Below are 15,190 nucleotides of genomic sequence, written 5' to 3' on the forward strand. Positions count from 1 at the left end.
TTTAATTGTGGTTGTGTTTATAAGATCTATGGAATCAAGCATAGTAATGGATTTATGGTGTGTCCTCTGTGGGCACCTCACAGTAGGCCCATGCCAGAGAAAGCTGCAGCTTTAAACTATTGCCCAGTATCCTTACCTGTGGGCTGTGAGCACTGAAGAGGGCTGTGGGGTGGGTGGAAGGTCTAGGGAATCTAATTATTTACAGATTCACTTTAGGGACTTCCCTGGAGGTCCTGTGATTAAGACTCCTTGCTTCCAGTATAGGGGTGTGGGTTTATCCCGGGTCAGGGAACTAATGCTGCATGGTATGGCCAAAAGAAAAGAAATCACTTTAGGTATAGAATTAATTTTACTTTTGGTGAAAGCAGAAACAGATTTTTTAAAAAATTATTTCTTCTTAATTTATTTATTTTATTTAGCTTCTCCAGGTCTTAATTGCAGCACACAGCATCTTTTAGTTGCAGCATATGGAATCTAGTTCCCTGAACAGGGATCCAACCCGGGCTCCTGCATTGAGAGTGCAGAGTCCCAGTCACTGGACCACCAGGGAAATCCTGCAGGAACAGATTCTAATCTTTTATTCTAGTTATTAAATAATGATTTTTTTGTGATTTATGGACATACTGATTTTACTACTTACTTCACAGCTATGTTTCAGGTATTAGATTTAATATTTTATTAAAAGTTGATAATAAAAATTAGCTTTTCAGATCTCAACTATAAATGCTTTATTTTGCTGTTAAATTCCTGAAGATAGTGGATTTACAAAACACTTTTTGATTATCTCTTCCCTCCATCCCCATACCATCAACCTGTTTTACCTTTGCTTTCTAGAGTGTACAGTCTCCTCATTGGTTTCTCCATTTAGTCTTTTCTCTCCTCAGTCTTTTTCTTAAGAGCTTCCCCCACACTGTAACTAGTGTGGTCTTCCTAAGTCTGTTCTCTGCTCTCTCCTGCTTAAAACCTGCCAAAGGTCTTACTATGGAACTGGCACTAGCTGCGCATCCCTCTAGCGCCCCCTCACTCCTTATCACCTAGCCAGGTAGCAGCTTGCCCATCTGCTTCCAGGTTAGAGCGTCCTTCTGTGGGAAGCTCCTCCTGATTCCCAGACCACACTTCATTTCTCAGTAACATATACATATTTCTTCACACTGTGATTGCTTGGCTAGCAGTCCATTTTCTCTGTAAAGCAGTTGCTTCAGTGAGGGCCAGGAACATGACCCTCTGGCTCATTTCCTGGACATAAAAATCATCCAGTATGTTTATATCTATATCTATAGATACATATTCTTTATAATTCATTTGAATTATAAGATTAAGTTTAAAAACTTACTCAAATTCAAAGCAATTACCAAAGGCTGAAACTGATAAAATTAGCTTCAAAAACTCAAATTTGAAACAACTAAAGACAGTGAAACTGAAGGGTGGGAAAAGATCTATTTTCCTATGTAGTACTGTTTCCATTTTTATGACCTAAGTCAGAGTGTTATAACTTATCAGCTGGACTACTACCTATTAACTGGTTTCCCTACCACAAATCTCACCCTCTCTAATCAATCTTATAAAATACTGTTTAGCTTCATTGAATCAATTCTTTGACAATAACGCTACTTTGTTCCCATCTCTTTATTAATTCCCCATTATCTGTGGAACAAAGGAACCTCTAATCTGATCATGATCAAGCTTTCTAGCCCTACCTGTCTCCCTACTCCTCTGGATACATGCCCTATTGACCAGCCTAACTGAAGTATTTTGGCTGTTTCCCCACCAGACCCTGTATTTCTCACCATCCGCCTTTGACCATACCATCTTCTTGATATAGAAGACAAGACCCCATTTATCTTTCCCCCTAAAAGACAGCTATTTCATGAAGCCTTCTGTGATTCCTCTAGCCAAAAGTAACATTTTACTTCTCTAAACATATTACATCATTTTATATCAACTATATAATGTGCTTTGTAGTTCACCAAATTGTTGACATCTTTCAGTCAACCTCAGAAGTCTGAGATTTTTAGTTATGATCCTGCTCCTCCTGAGCAGGTCACTTAAGTAATGAGTGTGCTTAGCCTACTGCCCAGGATCTACATCCCAGCATGTTTGCTCTATATTTACCCAATAGAAAGTAGGTTTCTGTGAAGGGTCTTAAGATACTTAAAATTTCCTAATATACTTTATTGGTTTTTTAGGAGACAGTTTTATGTCATTGTTGAGTTTATGATCTGGGGAATTTGGAGAGGTTGCTAGACATTCTCATAAGTGTTTAAGAGACTTTATGTTCATGTCTTATCTCACCAACTACTATACAAAATACTTTTTTCTTAATTGGAAGATAATTACTTTACAATATTGTGCTTGCTTCCACCATACATCTAACATGAATTAGCCATAGGTATATATTTGTCCCCTCTCTCTTAAACCTCCCTCCCACCTCCCTCCCCATCCCACTCCCAAAGTACTTCTTAATATTAAATATTTTTCATTTAATGACTGTGAACTTTAAACTGAATCTCTCTGTGTTATGTTACAGATGGCTTCCTTAGCAGTATCCAACTGGCCTAAGCCCATGCCATTGATTCCATGTCTGTCTTGGTCCACAGCATCTGGGGTCTTCACTACGGTAATATAATTGCAGTTAATATTTAGATAGCTATATATAATTAAACATAATAGTTTTCAGGGTTCTAAAAATCACCCCCAGGTTTGGTGATTCACTGGAAGGAATCACAGGACTCAATATATAGTCATATTCACAACTAAAACATATTGCAGCAAAAGGATTCACTATAAAATCAGCCAAGGAAAAAGGCACATGGGGTACAGTCCAGAAGAAACCAAGCATAAGCTTCCAAAGGAGTCTTTCAGAATGTGTTTAATTCCTTCAGCAGTGAGTTATGACAATAGGTGCAAATTGTTGTCCATCAGTGAAACTCACCTGAGCCTTGAAGTCCGGGGTTTATATCAGAGATCAGAGTTCTTGGGTATTCTCAGCCTCACATACTAAAATTCCAGAAGGAAATCCAGTGTTTAATAGAAACTACATTGTTTGTATCAGCAGTTTAGGCCCAGTGACCCATATCATTTTGGAAGTTTTAGGAGATCCAACCAGTCCATCCTAAAGGAGATCAGTCCTGGGTGTTCATTGGAAGGACTGATGCTGAAGCTGAAACTCCAATACTTTGGCCACCTCATGCAAAGAGTTGACTCATTGAAAAAGACCCTGATGCTGGGAGGGATTGGGGGCAGGAGGAGAAGGGGACGACAGAGGATGAGATGGTTGGATGGCATCACCAACTCGATGGACATGAGTTTGAGTAAACTCCAGGAGTTGGTGACGGACAGGGAGGCCTGGTGTGCTGCAATTCATGGGGTCACAAAGAGTCGGACACGACTGAGCCACTGAACTGAACTGAACTGAAAGAACTATTGTTTACCAGTCAAGTTACCAGACTTTAGTTAAGGTCCAACCTTACAAGTAGGCTTGTCCAGAGATAGGAAATCTCAAGCCTGCTTTGTTAATTTTCTTTCTGCACAATAAGAATAATCAAACTATTGGACAACATGCTTTACAGATGTGATCTGATCTTAATTTAGTTTGTTATTTCAGGGCGTGCTAAGTAAATCAATTAATTGGAGGGAACTAGAAAAGCAGTATTATACACAGACAGTTTATGAAGAAGAAATTATTCACATGCTTGAATACTGTGGAGTAAGTATTTTTAACTTTTGCATAACATGGGGGGGTGGATTTTGACCATGGTAATGATTCAGATTTTTAAAAAGAATTGCAGATTTTTTTTTTTAATGTATATCTTTTTTTTTTTTTTTTTTTTTTTTTTTTTGCCTGTGCTGCATGACTTGTGAGACTTTGGTTCCCTGATCAGGGATTGAACCCAGGCCCTCGGCAGTGAGAGCACAGAGTCCTAACCACAATCATGCAAAGCTAATGTATAGCTTACCACATTTATTAAATGGCTAATGCATTTGTAATAGGTCAAGAATAGAACTTGACCATCCCGCTCAGCACTTAGCACCCAACCCAAAAACCTCTTTCATGTGTCCTAATCAAAAGGCCCTCCTCCCTCTACTATTTAGTTATCATCATCCAGATTTTTATAGTAATTACTTCCTTCTGTCTTTAAGATAATTTTATTGTCCAAATACGCATTCCTAGATATACATCTTTTATCTGATGTGTCTTTTAAGTATCTTTAATCTATAAATTCTTCTTCATTCCTTTCTTTTCATTATAATTTATCTGTTGAAGAACATGGGCTATTTACCTGTACAGTTTCTCACAGCCGAGGTTTTTGTTTGTATTCTCATGTATATTCCTCCATGTTCTTTGTTAAGAGTATAGGAAGCAGGTAATGTCTGGCTGCTCTTTCCTGTGGTGTAAGCAGCCATTGATGCTTAATATCTATGTCTATTACATTGAGAGTTGCAAAATGCTGATACTCTAATTCTGTCCTTTTTTTTCATTTATTAATTTAAAATACTTTTATTTTAAAAAGTCACTTCCTTTGCTAATTATTTGGTTGTCTCATAATTCAATTCATATTGTTATTTAGTCACTAAGTCCCATCCAACTCTTCTGCAACCCCTGCCAGGCTCCTCTGTCCATGAGCTTTCCCAAGCAAGAATACTGGAGTGGGTTACCATTTCCTTCTCTAAGGGATTTTCCTGACCCTGGGATGGAACCCAAGTCTCCTGCATTGGCATACAGATTCTTTGTCCCTGAGCTGTGAGGGAAGCCCTCAGTTCATATAGGAAAAGTTTAATTCTTTCCCTTAATTTACCAATTTTCAGGGAAATGAACTGCTTCCTGATTACTCTCCTAAAGTAACCATTCTTTTCATGAATTTTAAAGTTTTGCACACTCAGTTTGAAAGTTACTGATAATCTGGGTGAGTTGGGAGTCGGGGAGGCTGGTGGAACCCACTGCAGAGGTTTTGCCCCAGTGTCAGCTGAGGCAGCCATGGTGCTTTGCAAGGAGTGGCGGGGACCACCCCTGATTCTCACACACCCCACCATGTGAGCCCCAGACGGAGGGAGGATCAGCTGAGTGTGGCCCCAGGGGCCAGATGCAGGTGGGATGGTGGTGGGGGCTGAGGAGGGGGGTCAGTGAGGAAGGGTGAGTGAGTGAAGGGAAACACCAGTATGGAGGAAAAGTGCAGATGGCTTCAGGTGCCATGCTGGTCTGGTCTGATCTGGAGATCAAACCCAGTCTCAATCCTTTTTGGAAGGAAGAATATTTCTTAAAGAAATAATATTTATTCCTCCAAGCATGAGCTTGGAATCTGAAATTGAGGTACATGAGAACATAACAGAATTTAAGCCTTAACTCAGAAGTGTATGGTAGAGCTAAAGAAGACAGCTGACCAAGGGTCCCCTGAAAATGTGATGGCTAATAATCCCAGGACAAAATTAGAGACTACTCAAGTTTCCCTTCTGGCCCAGACGGTGAAGAATATGCCTGAAATGTGGGAGACCCAAGTTTGATCCCTGGGTGGGAACCATCCCTTGGAGAAGGAAGTGGCAACCCACTCCAGTATTCTTGCCTGGAGAATTCCATGGACAGAGGAGCCTGGTGGGCTACAGTGCATGGGGTTGCAAAGAATCAGACACAATTGAGCAACTAACACTGTCACTTTCGCTCAAGCATAAGGCCTCTACAAAGATGTTTGACGTACCGGCCTGGGCTGAGTATGTTGTGGTATAGGCTTGCAAAAGATCCACATGGCTTCCTTATAACAGTTATCTTAGTCCTTACCCCATTGTTTCTGGCAAGTGCTGCATTGGCTTAGAAATTGGCAAGGCTGATTGAGGCCAAGGAAAAATGTCAAGAAAATATTTCAAAAGTTAAAGGACTGAAAAAGGATTGACGGATAGAAGGGGAGTTTGGGGGAGAATGGATACATATGCATGTATAGTTGAGTCCCTTCACGGTTCACCTTGAAGCTGTTACAACATTGCTAATCAGCTATACCTCAGTGCAAAATAAAAAATTTAAAAAAAATTCTTCATGCAAAAAAGGAAAAAGGAGTGAAGGAATGAACAGGCTCTGTAATCAGAGGAAAATTGTTTGGAAAATTATGCAGCTTTAGGAAGACCCATTAAAGTTTCTTTTCAAATCTTATGACAGCATTATTTAGTAAACAAAGTCTGAGAACATGGAAGAATGATGTTAGTTCTCACCTGTACTGTATCAACTTTTAGGCTTCATGTAGAAGTTTGTTGACAGTTAATGTAAACTGATATTTATTATGCTATGGATTCTTTTTAACTGACTTAGTCATTTGCCATTTTGCAGCTTCTATATTTAAAATGAATACATCCTGTGGAGAAAAATGGCTTTAGATTATGAACTCTGTTCAAATAATGGCTTAAAATGGGGTCCTGTTCTAGACAAAATCAGAATTGTCTTGAGGTGAAATGTATGCTTTGGCTTAAAAGAGATATAATGTATTAATTACATCTTTTATCATTATTACTTATTTTTTGGATGGGAATCATTTCTGGCTTCCTCAAAGCAAAATAATATTTATTCAATGAGTACTTATTTTCTGTATTTTACTCATCTTAGCTTTTGAGATACTTGTAATTACCAGACATTCTGCATTCTTAAAAATTTTCAGGATGGGGAACACATGTACACCCATGGCTGATTCATGTCAGTGTATGGCAAAAGCCACTACAATATTTTAAAGTAATTAGCCCCCAATTAAATAAAATTTTTTTAAAATCTAATTGTATAAAGCATTCTCTTATTATCTTCACTATGTAGTCTACTACTTAGAGGATATAACCATTTTTGTACTTGTGAACACTGCCATTTTCTTAGAGATGACTTGAGTAGAGTAATATAAAATGCACTCTTTTAGGGGAATTATCTAACAGTGTAGTGGTTAGGACTTCATGCTTCCACTGCAGGGGGCCCAGGTTCCATTCATGGTCTGGGAACTAAGATCCTGTAAGCCACACTGTGTGACAAAAAAAAGCAATTAACTGTAAGTGAAATTGAACATGTTTATAAGTTTAATAGCAATTTGTATTTCATTTTTTGTGACCTTTATGGCATATCCTTTGCTCATTTTTTAAATTATTGTTGTGAGCCGTTTATTCACGTCTAATCAATTAAGGTAGTTAGCTCTTTGTCATGTAAGTTGCAAATATATTTTCCCAGGCTGTCGTTCTTTTGTTTGACTGCTTTTAGTATCTGACAAACTTTATTTTTACTTAAATTGTAAGTTCTTAAACTTAGTGTGTATTATACTTTGGGGATTTTAATAATATTTTTTCTTGATAATTTTTAATTTTTCTTAGTTCAGCCTAAGGAAAGAATTTGGGGTGACTGATGTATTACTGCTAGGATGCACTCCTAAGAACTTTAGAAGTTCTAAGGTTAGAACAAATCATGGATTTCAAAACTGTGACAATAAAAACATGACACAAGCAAGATTTCCCTGGCAGTCCAGTGGTTAGGACTCTGCACTTGCACTGCTGGGGGCCCAGATTCAATCCTAGTCTGGGAAGCTAAGACCCTGAGAGCCTAGTGGTGCAGCCAAAACAAACAAAACAAAATGTGTCACAGGCTAAATGATAACCTTTACCATTTAGTAGGAAACACTTAGCAATAAAACATAATCTGCCTTAGTCCTCAGCTAAATTTGTATACCTTTTTTCCTTTTTTTTTTAATTATGGTAGAATATATACCACATAAAATTTACGATTGTAACCGTTTTTAAATGTACAGTTCATTGGTATTAACCATTTTTAAGTGTACAGTTCAGCAGTAGTAAGCACACTTACGCGTTTTGTAGCCGTTACCTCCATCCATACCACCATGCATCTCCAGGACTTTTTCCTCTTCCTAAACTGGAACTCTGTGCCCATTAAACTAAACTCTATTCATGCCTCTTCCTAGCCCCAGGCAGCCACCATTCTACTTTCTGTCTCTCTGAATTTGACTACTCTAGGTTCCTCAAAAGTGGAATCATACAATATGGTCCTTTTGTGTGTGACTTATTCATTTAGCAGAATGTCTTCAGAGTTCATCTCTGGCATAGCGTGTGTTAGAATTTCATTCCCTTTTAAGATTGACTAATAATCTATTATATGGATATATTATATTTTGTTTGTCCATTTATTCCTTGATGGATATATGTGTTTTCTCTTTGTTTTGACAAGGTTGTTACATAAAATCCTATTTTATATTAAATGACATTTTCTTCTCTTTCATATGTTCAGACAGATTCTTTCAAAATGGGACAAGAGTTCGTGAAACGCTTCCCCAGCAGTGCAGACAAGCTAACTAACCTTAATCTGGTTTCTAGAACTTTAAATTTAGATATGACGGACCACGTTGTGTCCCAAAAACCTGTTGAGTGCCATAAATCTAGTAAAGCATCTATCAGTGCCACATCAGAAGGACTCTTGTTACAAGATACCTCTAAGATGGACTGCTTCAATCCCACACTTTCAACCAACAAAAGTAGTTATACAAGTTGCAGTCCTCAGTCACGCCACCTACTCAGTAAAGAACAAAGAAGAAACAATCTTCAGAAAGAATCTTTAATATTTATGAAAGGAGTTATGGATGAATGTACTCATGTAGCAAATTTCTCAGGTATTAATTTTTATGTGACATTGAGACTATATGCTGATGATACGTAAAATGTGTGAAATATTTTTAAAGTATGCTATAATTTCATATTTTCAAGGATATATTTATCATTGGCTCCACAATGTGTTTTCTAAGATAAGTGAGTTATTTAAATGTATATTTAAATTTTATCCATGAAAATCCAAGACCATTTTATTAGTTCGTTAAAAACATTGGGGTTTGTATCTTCTTTAGAAAGAATACTCATCTCGTTGTATTAGAGATGAATATTATAATGTTATGGTTTAGTACAGTTGGTTTTTTAAAAGCTTATTTTATTTATTTATTTTTCACTGTGTTGGGTCTTCATTGCTGTGTGGGCTTTTCTCTAGTTACAGGCAGTGGGGCTCCTCTGCTAGTTGCATGGGCTTCTCATTGCAGTGGCTTCTCGTGCTCAGCCCTGGGGTGCTCGGGCTTCTGCCGTTGCAGCTCCTGGGCTCTAGAGCACAGGCTCAGCAGCTGTGGCACCCAGGCCTAGCTGCTCCAAGCATGTGGGATCTTCTCGGACCAAGGATAGAACCCGTGTCTCCTGCACTGGCAGGTGGATTCTTTACCACTGAGCCACCAGGAAGGTCCAGTATAGTTGACTTTCAACTTAATGATCAAAAGTTTTAGTTTGGCAAGTATTTTTTGCATACTTACTGCATTGTATGGTGTATTTTACTTTTCAATATGGTTACCAGTATTTATATAAAATTCTTCGAGCTTCTTCAAAGTATATATGTTGCATCTTAAAAAATCCTGTACCTAGTTCCAGTTGACCCAAGCCTCATCATAGTGGTTCAAGCCAAAGAAGATGCCTATATTCCACGAACAGGAGTTCGAAGTCTACAAGAAATTTGGCCTGGTTGTGAAATCCGATATCTAGAAGGGGGTCATATTAGTGCTTATCTTTTTAAACAAGGACTCTTCAGGTAAGATGATTGGTCTAACTGGTGTCTGTTACTTGTTGTTTGTTTTGGGGATTTTTTTTCTCAATAAATATTTTAAAAATTGATATTTGTCTTATAGATTTTAGTCCTCTTATTTCCTTCCTGCTTCTCTCAATTCTCACATTGTGATACTCTTTCCTATCTTATTTTCTTTTCCTTCTAGAGAACTAGGAAATAGCATATGATAGGCGTGTTTTATTGTGTGGTTTTACCCTCTACCAATATTAATAGCCAGGTATTTTAGAATGTAGAGAGGAACACTAGGGTTTGTAAAACCTGCTTTGACTCATGAATTTTTCACTCCACTCTTATGTTCTCTCAGAATGACCTGAGCATCTTGTGGAATAATCTAGCAGTGTGTTCCAGCAGCCAGTAAATATTGAACCTTAAATGAGAAGTGAAATACTGATTTTATTATTAATAATCTTGTATGACTCCATATTTGTTAGAACTTATAAAAGCTTTCCTGCAATGCAGGAGACCTGGGTTCAATCCCTGGGTTGGGAAGATCCCCTGGAGAAGGGAAAGGCTACCCACTCCAGTATTCTGGCCTGGAGAATTCCATGGACTGTATAGTCCATGGGGTCGCAAAGAGTTGGACACAACTGAGTGACTTTCACTCACTCACTCATAAAAACTTTTATGCTATTATTCTACTTTTTTGATATGCCAGTTTATTTCTACTTCTGTTCATTTGATTGTAACAGTTATTATTGGAATATTTATCATTAATGGTTAAATCCATTCACATCAAGGGGTTAGACTAGTGCCCTGTGCAGTGTTCCAAAACTGCCAACTGGACAGTCATATCAAAGAAGAATTGTGTGTGTGTGCGTGATATGTTTGACATGTTTTTAGCTCTTTTTTAATCTAAGAAATAATTATATGTTGTTGCTTATGTAGTTCAATGTATAGATGTCACCTTCTTGAGGTATGGGTTAATTCTTCAAGTCTGTAATGTCCTCAAGAATGTAACACTTTCTTTTTATAGTATGCTCTTTAAAAAAAAAACAAACACTCATTTGTAAAGCTGTGAGTTAGTCAGTGAGTGAGCAGACTATTTACCCAACACTCAAGTGACCCTCTGGCACAGCAAAACTAAAACAAAAGCAAACAAACATTGTGTGTAGGGAGGGTTGCTAGGGTTTCCCAAGAAGAGTCTAAAGTTCTGTTACATGTGAATGCAGGGAACCCACATGCTTGCTTTAGTAAATCGTTATCAAATTTATTTTATTACTTTTTTATGTATCTATGTGGGAATATGGCTGATAGGCATTAGGAAGAATAGATGTTATCAAAGTCCGCTATAAAAACTCCTCGGTGCTCACTTGAAGGCTTCATGTGAGAAAGAAATAAATGTTAGCTATCAGTATGTGCCAGGTACTAGAGCGATTTCTTCTGATATTACTTTTAATATCCCCTTTTGCACAGAAACATAGGGAACAAAAAAGATTAAATAACTTGCTCAGGAGGAATAAATACTAAGCTATTTGACATATACTCCCCACTAGTCACTTTAAAACCTAACAAAGTTTAGATGACATTGAAATAGCAGAACTTTACAAATTCACCCTTATCACTCCTCAGATTTAAAAGTAAAACAAGCCAATCCTTTGTGTGCTCTAAGAATTTGGGTTGTTTGGATTTATAGTACAAGTGAGTAAGAGACTATTCAAATGATTTAAAATGCACATGTATACCTTTACTAACCCTTCTCATACCATGTACAGTAGCCCAGATTGCAACCTTGGGCCTCATTTTATGAATTTTTGAGCCAAATACAAGAATGATACAAAACTTTTTCCTTACAACAAATTGGAAATCACTGTCATAGCTGGTGCCAGTTTTAAAGATAATCTTAGAATCTTTTTAAGGATGTGGCGAAATGCTTAGTCAAACAAGTACAATATAGGATTAATATTAATATGATCTCAATTATTATTTATTTATTAAAAAAATTTTTTTTATTTATTTGGCTATGCCGGGTCTTAGTTGTGGCATGTGGAATCTAGTACCCTGACCAGAGATCAAACCCTGTCCCACTTCATTGGGAGCATGGACACTTAACCACCAGATCACCAGGGAAGTTCCTCAGTTATTATTTAAGCTCTGTAAAAATACAGACATGAGCATTAAAAAAAAAAAAAAAAAAGCCTATAGGAAAAGATTAAACATAGATACCTTTGAGTGATGGGATTATGACTTTTTTCTCTTTTTCTGAATTTAGCATCTTTTTCTGAATTTTATACAGTGAAAATGTATTTGACAACAGGAAAAAAGCCAAAATAAGCCTTACAAATAATATCTTATGAACTTGGGCCAGCTCAATTTGACTATTTCTTTCCAATTAAAATATTAAAATAAAAAAAATATTAAAATACCTAGTGAAGTTAAGGTAGGGAACTAAGGCTTTTGAGTTCATTTGCTATATCATAACCTATGAAACAGATTGAATATGACATTTGAAAAGTTACATAGCCAGTTAATTTTCAACAAGTAGAAAGAATATAAAGAACCAGTCCCTTTTCATTTTATCATTTCATATTTTATTCATATAAATAATATAAATTTTAAGGCACAAAAAAAGTGCTTCTCAGGAAAAGATGGCTTTTATCAACCTTGAGTTTATAAGCCATCAGTTTCTGAACCATGAGCTGGACGCACACTTGAAGTTTTCCAGTAGTGGTGAATTACATGGATCCAAACACCCTCACGTACCTGCCTCTCCCACAGCTGTTTGGAGACAAGGTCAGGTTGCCAGCCACGGGGTATTTGGAAATAACTTACAGTAAAAGCATTGTCTGTCCCCCTTTTTTGCCAATTACTTGTAGTTTTTCTTTCATGTTTAATTTTAGGCGAGCCATCTATGATGCATTTGAACGCTTCCTCCATAAATACGCTAACTAATGGGATCACTGTATGTAGCCAGTGGAGCCATCATGTTTCTTACAAAAGGAGCTTCATCCTTTGATGATGTGAAGAACAAGCAGACAGCACTATATACTCTACCTGCTGTCAATGAGCCTGGAATTCAGTATACAAATCAATCAACTATTATCTTTAAATACATTTGAATAATTGTAAACCAACATTTGGATGAAATAATGTTGAATATTTTGTTAGTTTGTGGGAATCCCATAAAAATCAATATCTAGTCCTTTGTTATTTATGAAAACTTTACATTTTTATTATGAATAATTTATTAATTTAAAATAAAGGTATTCATAGAAACCCTTTTGGTTTTTAAAGAACTGCTAAATCAAACTTCATTTGTAATATGTCAGCCTGTGTTGTATATATTCCCTTACATCGTATTTCTATTATTGACTTGATTTGAGAAACATGTTTCTTCTATGGATCTGTAGTGAATTTATAATCCTATTTTCAATATTAATTTTCTTCCATGGATAATTCTGTGTAAAATCAGTGTTAATGCTAACTTTGAATTCTAAGAAATCCTGATTGCTTTGTATTTTAAGTGCTTTTAATAATAGAATGTGAGAATGAAGATAAGATGCATAAGACCTTAAAACTTTGCCAAATATTAGGTTAGAAAAAATGCCAAACGTATTTCCCCTACTTGAAAAGTTTCAATTCATGAAAAATGAAAATGAACACAGACCTATTGCATTAACTGACAGGTAACGATTTCTTAACATTTTCTTGTATACATACTCAGAGTTTGCTAAACGTCTAACTTTAGGCCAGATACTTAAACAAAGTCAAAACTTTGACTTTTTAATTTCAGAAATTAATGGCCACTTATAAAATTTATTTGTCCCATATAAACTTCATTTTATAGAAAAGATATAATAACTAGTAACTTTTTAACCTTTTTAAAAAGAAGTATTATATGGTTACACTTGGTGCTTTCTTTTTATCTTAAACTTCTGAAGCCAAGAGCTAAAATGTTTCTTAAAAGTAGAAAATATTTTGGATTTGGAATAAGTGTATTTTAGTTGCATTTGTTTGAAGTATGTGTTGTCTGTGGGTTACTTTATTATAAGTAATCCTACTCTAGTAAGGATATTTGAATTATAAGGTGCTTTGCAGCTTTTTAAGGGAGATTTTATTTGTCCTTATAATGTCTCCATCACCTTAATTTTTAAAAACTATTTTTAAATGATTAACGTGAAGTTACCAGTGGCATACAATGTTGTAAATTCTGTAAAACTGCTTTGACATAACAAGCAAACATGGTTTGAGCTGTAAAATTTACATGTTTAGATTAGAACCTTTTCACTGACAATATGAAATTACTAAGGTTCTCCAACAAAATACTCTTTAAAGATAAACTTGTTGGTTAACTGAAATACAAGTATTTTCTTATGTATTTAGTGAGGTGATTGAATGCTTTCGGAGCAATGGCTTGAGCAAACCCAATACTTTATTTTTCACATAAATATTTCCTATAAGCAATAATGTACATAATAATGTATTTAACTTTCAATCTGTAAAAGAATAAAATTCATTTCATTTTAATAAACTCTTAGGCATAATTAATCTCTCCCAAATAAATGTGAAAAAAAAGTATTTTTAAAAATTTCTTCTCTTAGTTGGATGTTTTAAGAATATATCCACACAACTACCTAAAGAAATGTTGTCTCATTTTTAAGATTGGGTACATAACTTGCTAGAAATTCATTTAGCCCAGAGCTGCAAACTGACAGTCAGTTCAGGCCAGCTTGGCCCACGGTTGTTTTATTCAGGGTGCATAATTCCAAAAGTTTTTAATTCAGAAAGTCTTTATATTGGGTATGCAGTCCCCCATTTGCCATAGTCCACTAGACTCCAGGCTCTTACATGAGACTACTTCACTACTTTGTGTTTGCCCACTTGGCCCTGAAGACATCTGAGCTTGAGACCTCGGTTTAGATGTGTGGTTTTAAAAAGTTTCTGAATTTCATGATTTGATAAAACTGTAAGTACTGTTGAATCATTTTAGCATATGCATTTTTAGATTGTTTCTTATGAATGTAAATTTTAATGTGGTGCTTTCTTTTGTAAAGATCATTGAATTATTAACTCTGTAACTAAAATTTTAAAATAATTTCCAAATATTTTATATTCACAATAAAAGTCTATTTAAAAAATTACTTGTTATGTTTAAGAGGTTTTATTCTAAATACAAAAAACCCATGTCACATTTGATTAACATGGCCTAATTTGGGACTTCCCTGGCAGTCCAGTGGTTTAAGGCTCTGCACTTCCACTGTAGGGGTCATCAGTCTCATCCCTGCCTGGGGAACTAAGATCCCACAAGCTGTGTGGCACAGCCAAAAAAAAAGTCTTTAAAGAACATTCACAATGTAAAACCAAAAGGGACAAGAATTGACACACACACCCCCCATAATCATTTTAGTTAAAAAATAGTATAAAAAGAAAACTAGCTTAACTGCTGCTCTAAGGAAATGGCAATCTATGCCAGTATTCTTGCCTGGAGAATCCCCATGGACAGAGGAGCCTGTCGGGCTGCAGTCCATGGGGTCGCAAAGAGTGGGACATGACTGAGTGACTAAGCATAGAAGAACTGATCAAAGAGTTAAGCTTGTTTAATGGAATCTGCTCCTAAAAATATTTTAGAAGTGTTATGAC

At 36.2% G+C, this 15,190-nt stretch overlaps 1 protein-coding gene, 1 non-coding gene and 1 pseudogene across 7 annotated transcripts in view; all 3 read left to right on the forward strand.

Moving 5' to 3' along the window:
• ABHD18 (abhydrolase domain containing 18) overlaps positions 1-14,691 on the forward strand; it is a 40,341-nt gene extending 25,650 nt beyond the window's left edge. For 5 of the 6 annotated variants that reach the window (XM_043902402.1, XM_043902400.1, XM_043902401.1 and 2 more), the window contains 5 exons: positions 2,528-2,617; positions 3,605-3,706; positions 8,249-8,627; positions 9,415-9,577; positions 12,451-14,691. In XM_043902402.1, the coding sequence (XP_043758337.1) occupies positions 2,528-2,617; positions 3,605-3,706; positions 8,249-8,627; positions 9,415-9,577; positions 12,451-12,502 (786 nt within the window). In that variant the 3' untranslated portion in view covers positions 12,503-14,691. The remainder of the gene's footprint in view (positions 1-2,527; positions 2,618-3,604; positions 3,707-8,248; positions 8,628-9,414; positions 9,578-12,450) is intronic. The other variant, XM_043902404.1, reaches the window with a different exon arrangement.
• LOC122695892 lies at positions 39-172 on the forward strand. The gene has a single exon (XR_006341629.1). It is a non-coding gene; the product is annotated as a small nucleolar RNA SNORA42/SNORA80 family (small nucleolar RNA).
• LOC122694105 lies at positions 3,716-8,222 on the forward strand (annotated as a pseudogene).
• Positions 14,692-15,190: the final 499 nt, after the last annotated feature.

The sequence above is a fragment of the Cervus elaphus genome, chromosome 5, assembly GCF_910594005.1.
Source record: "Cervus elaphus chromosome 5, mCerEla1.1, whole genome shotgun sequence".
Taxonomy (NCBI): Eukaryota; Metazoa; Chordata; class Mammalia; order Artiodactyla; family Cervidae; genus Cervus; species Cervus elaphus.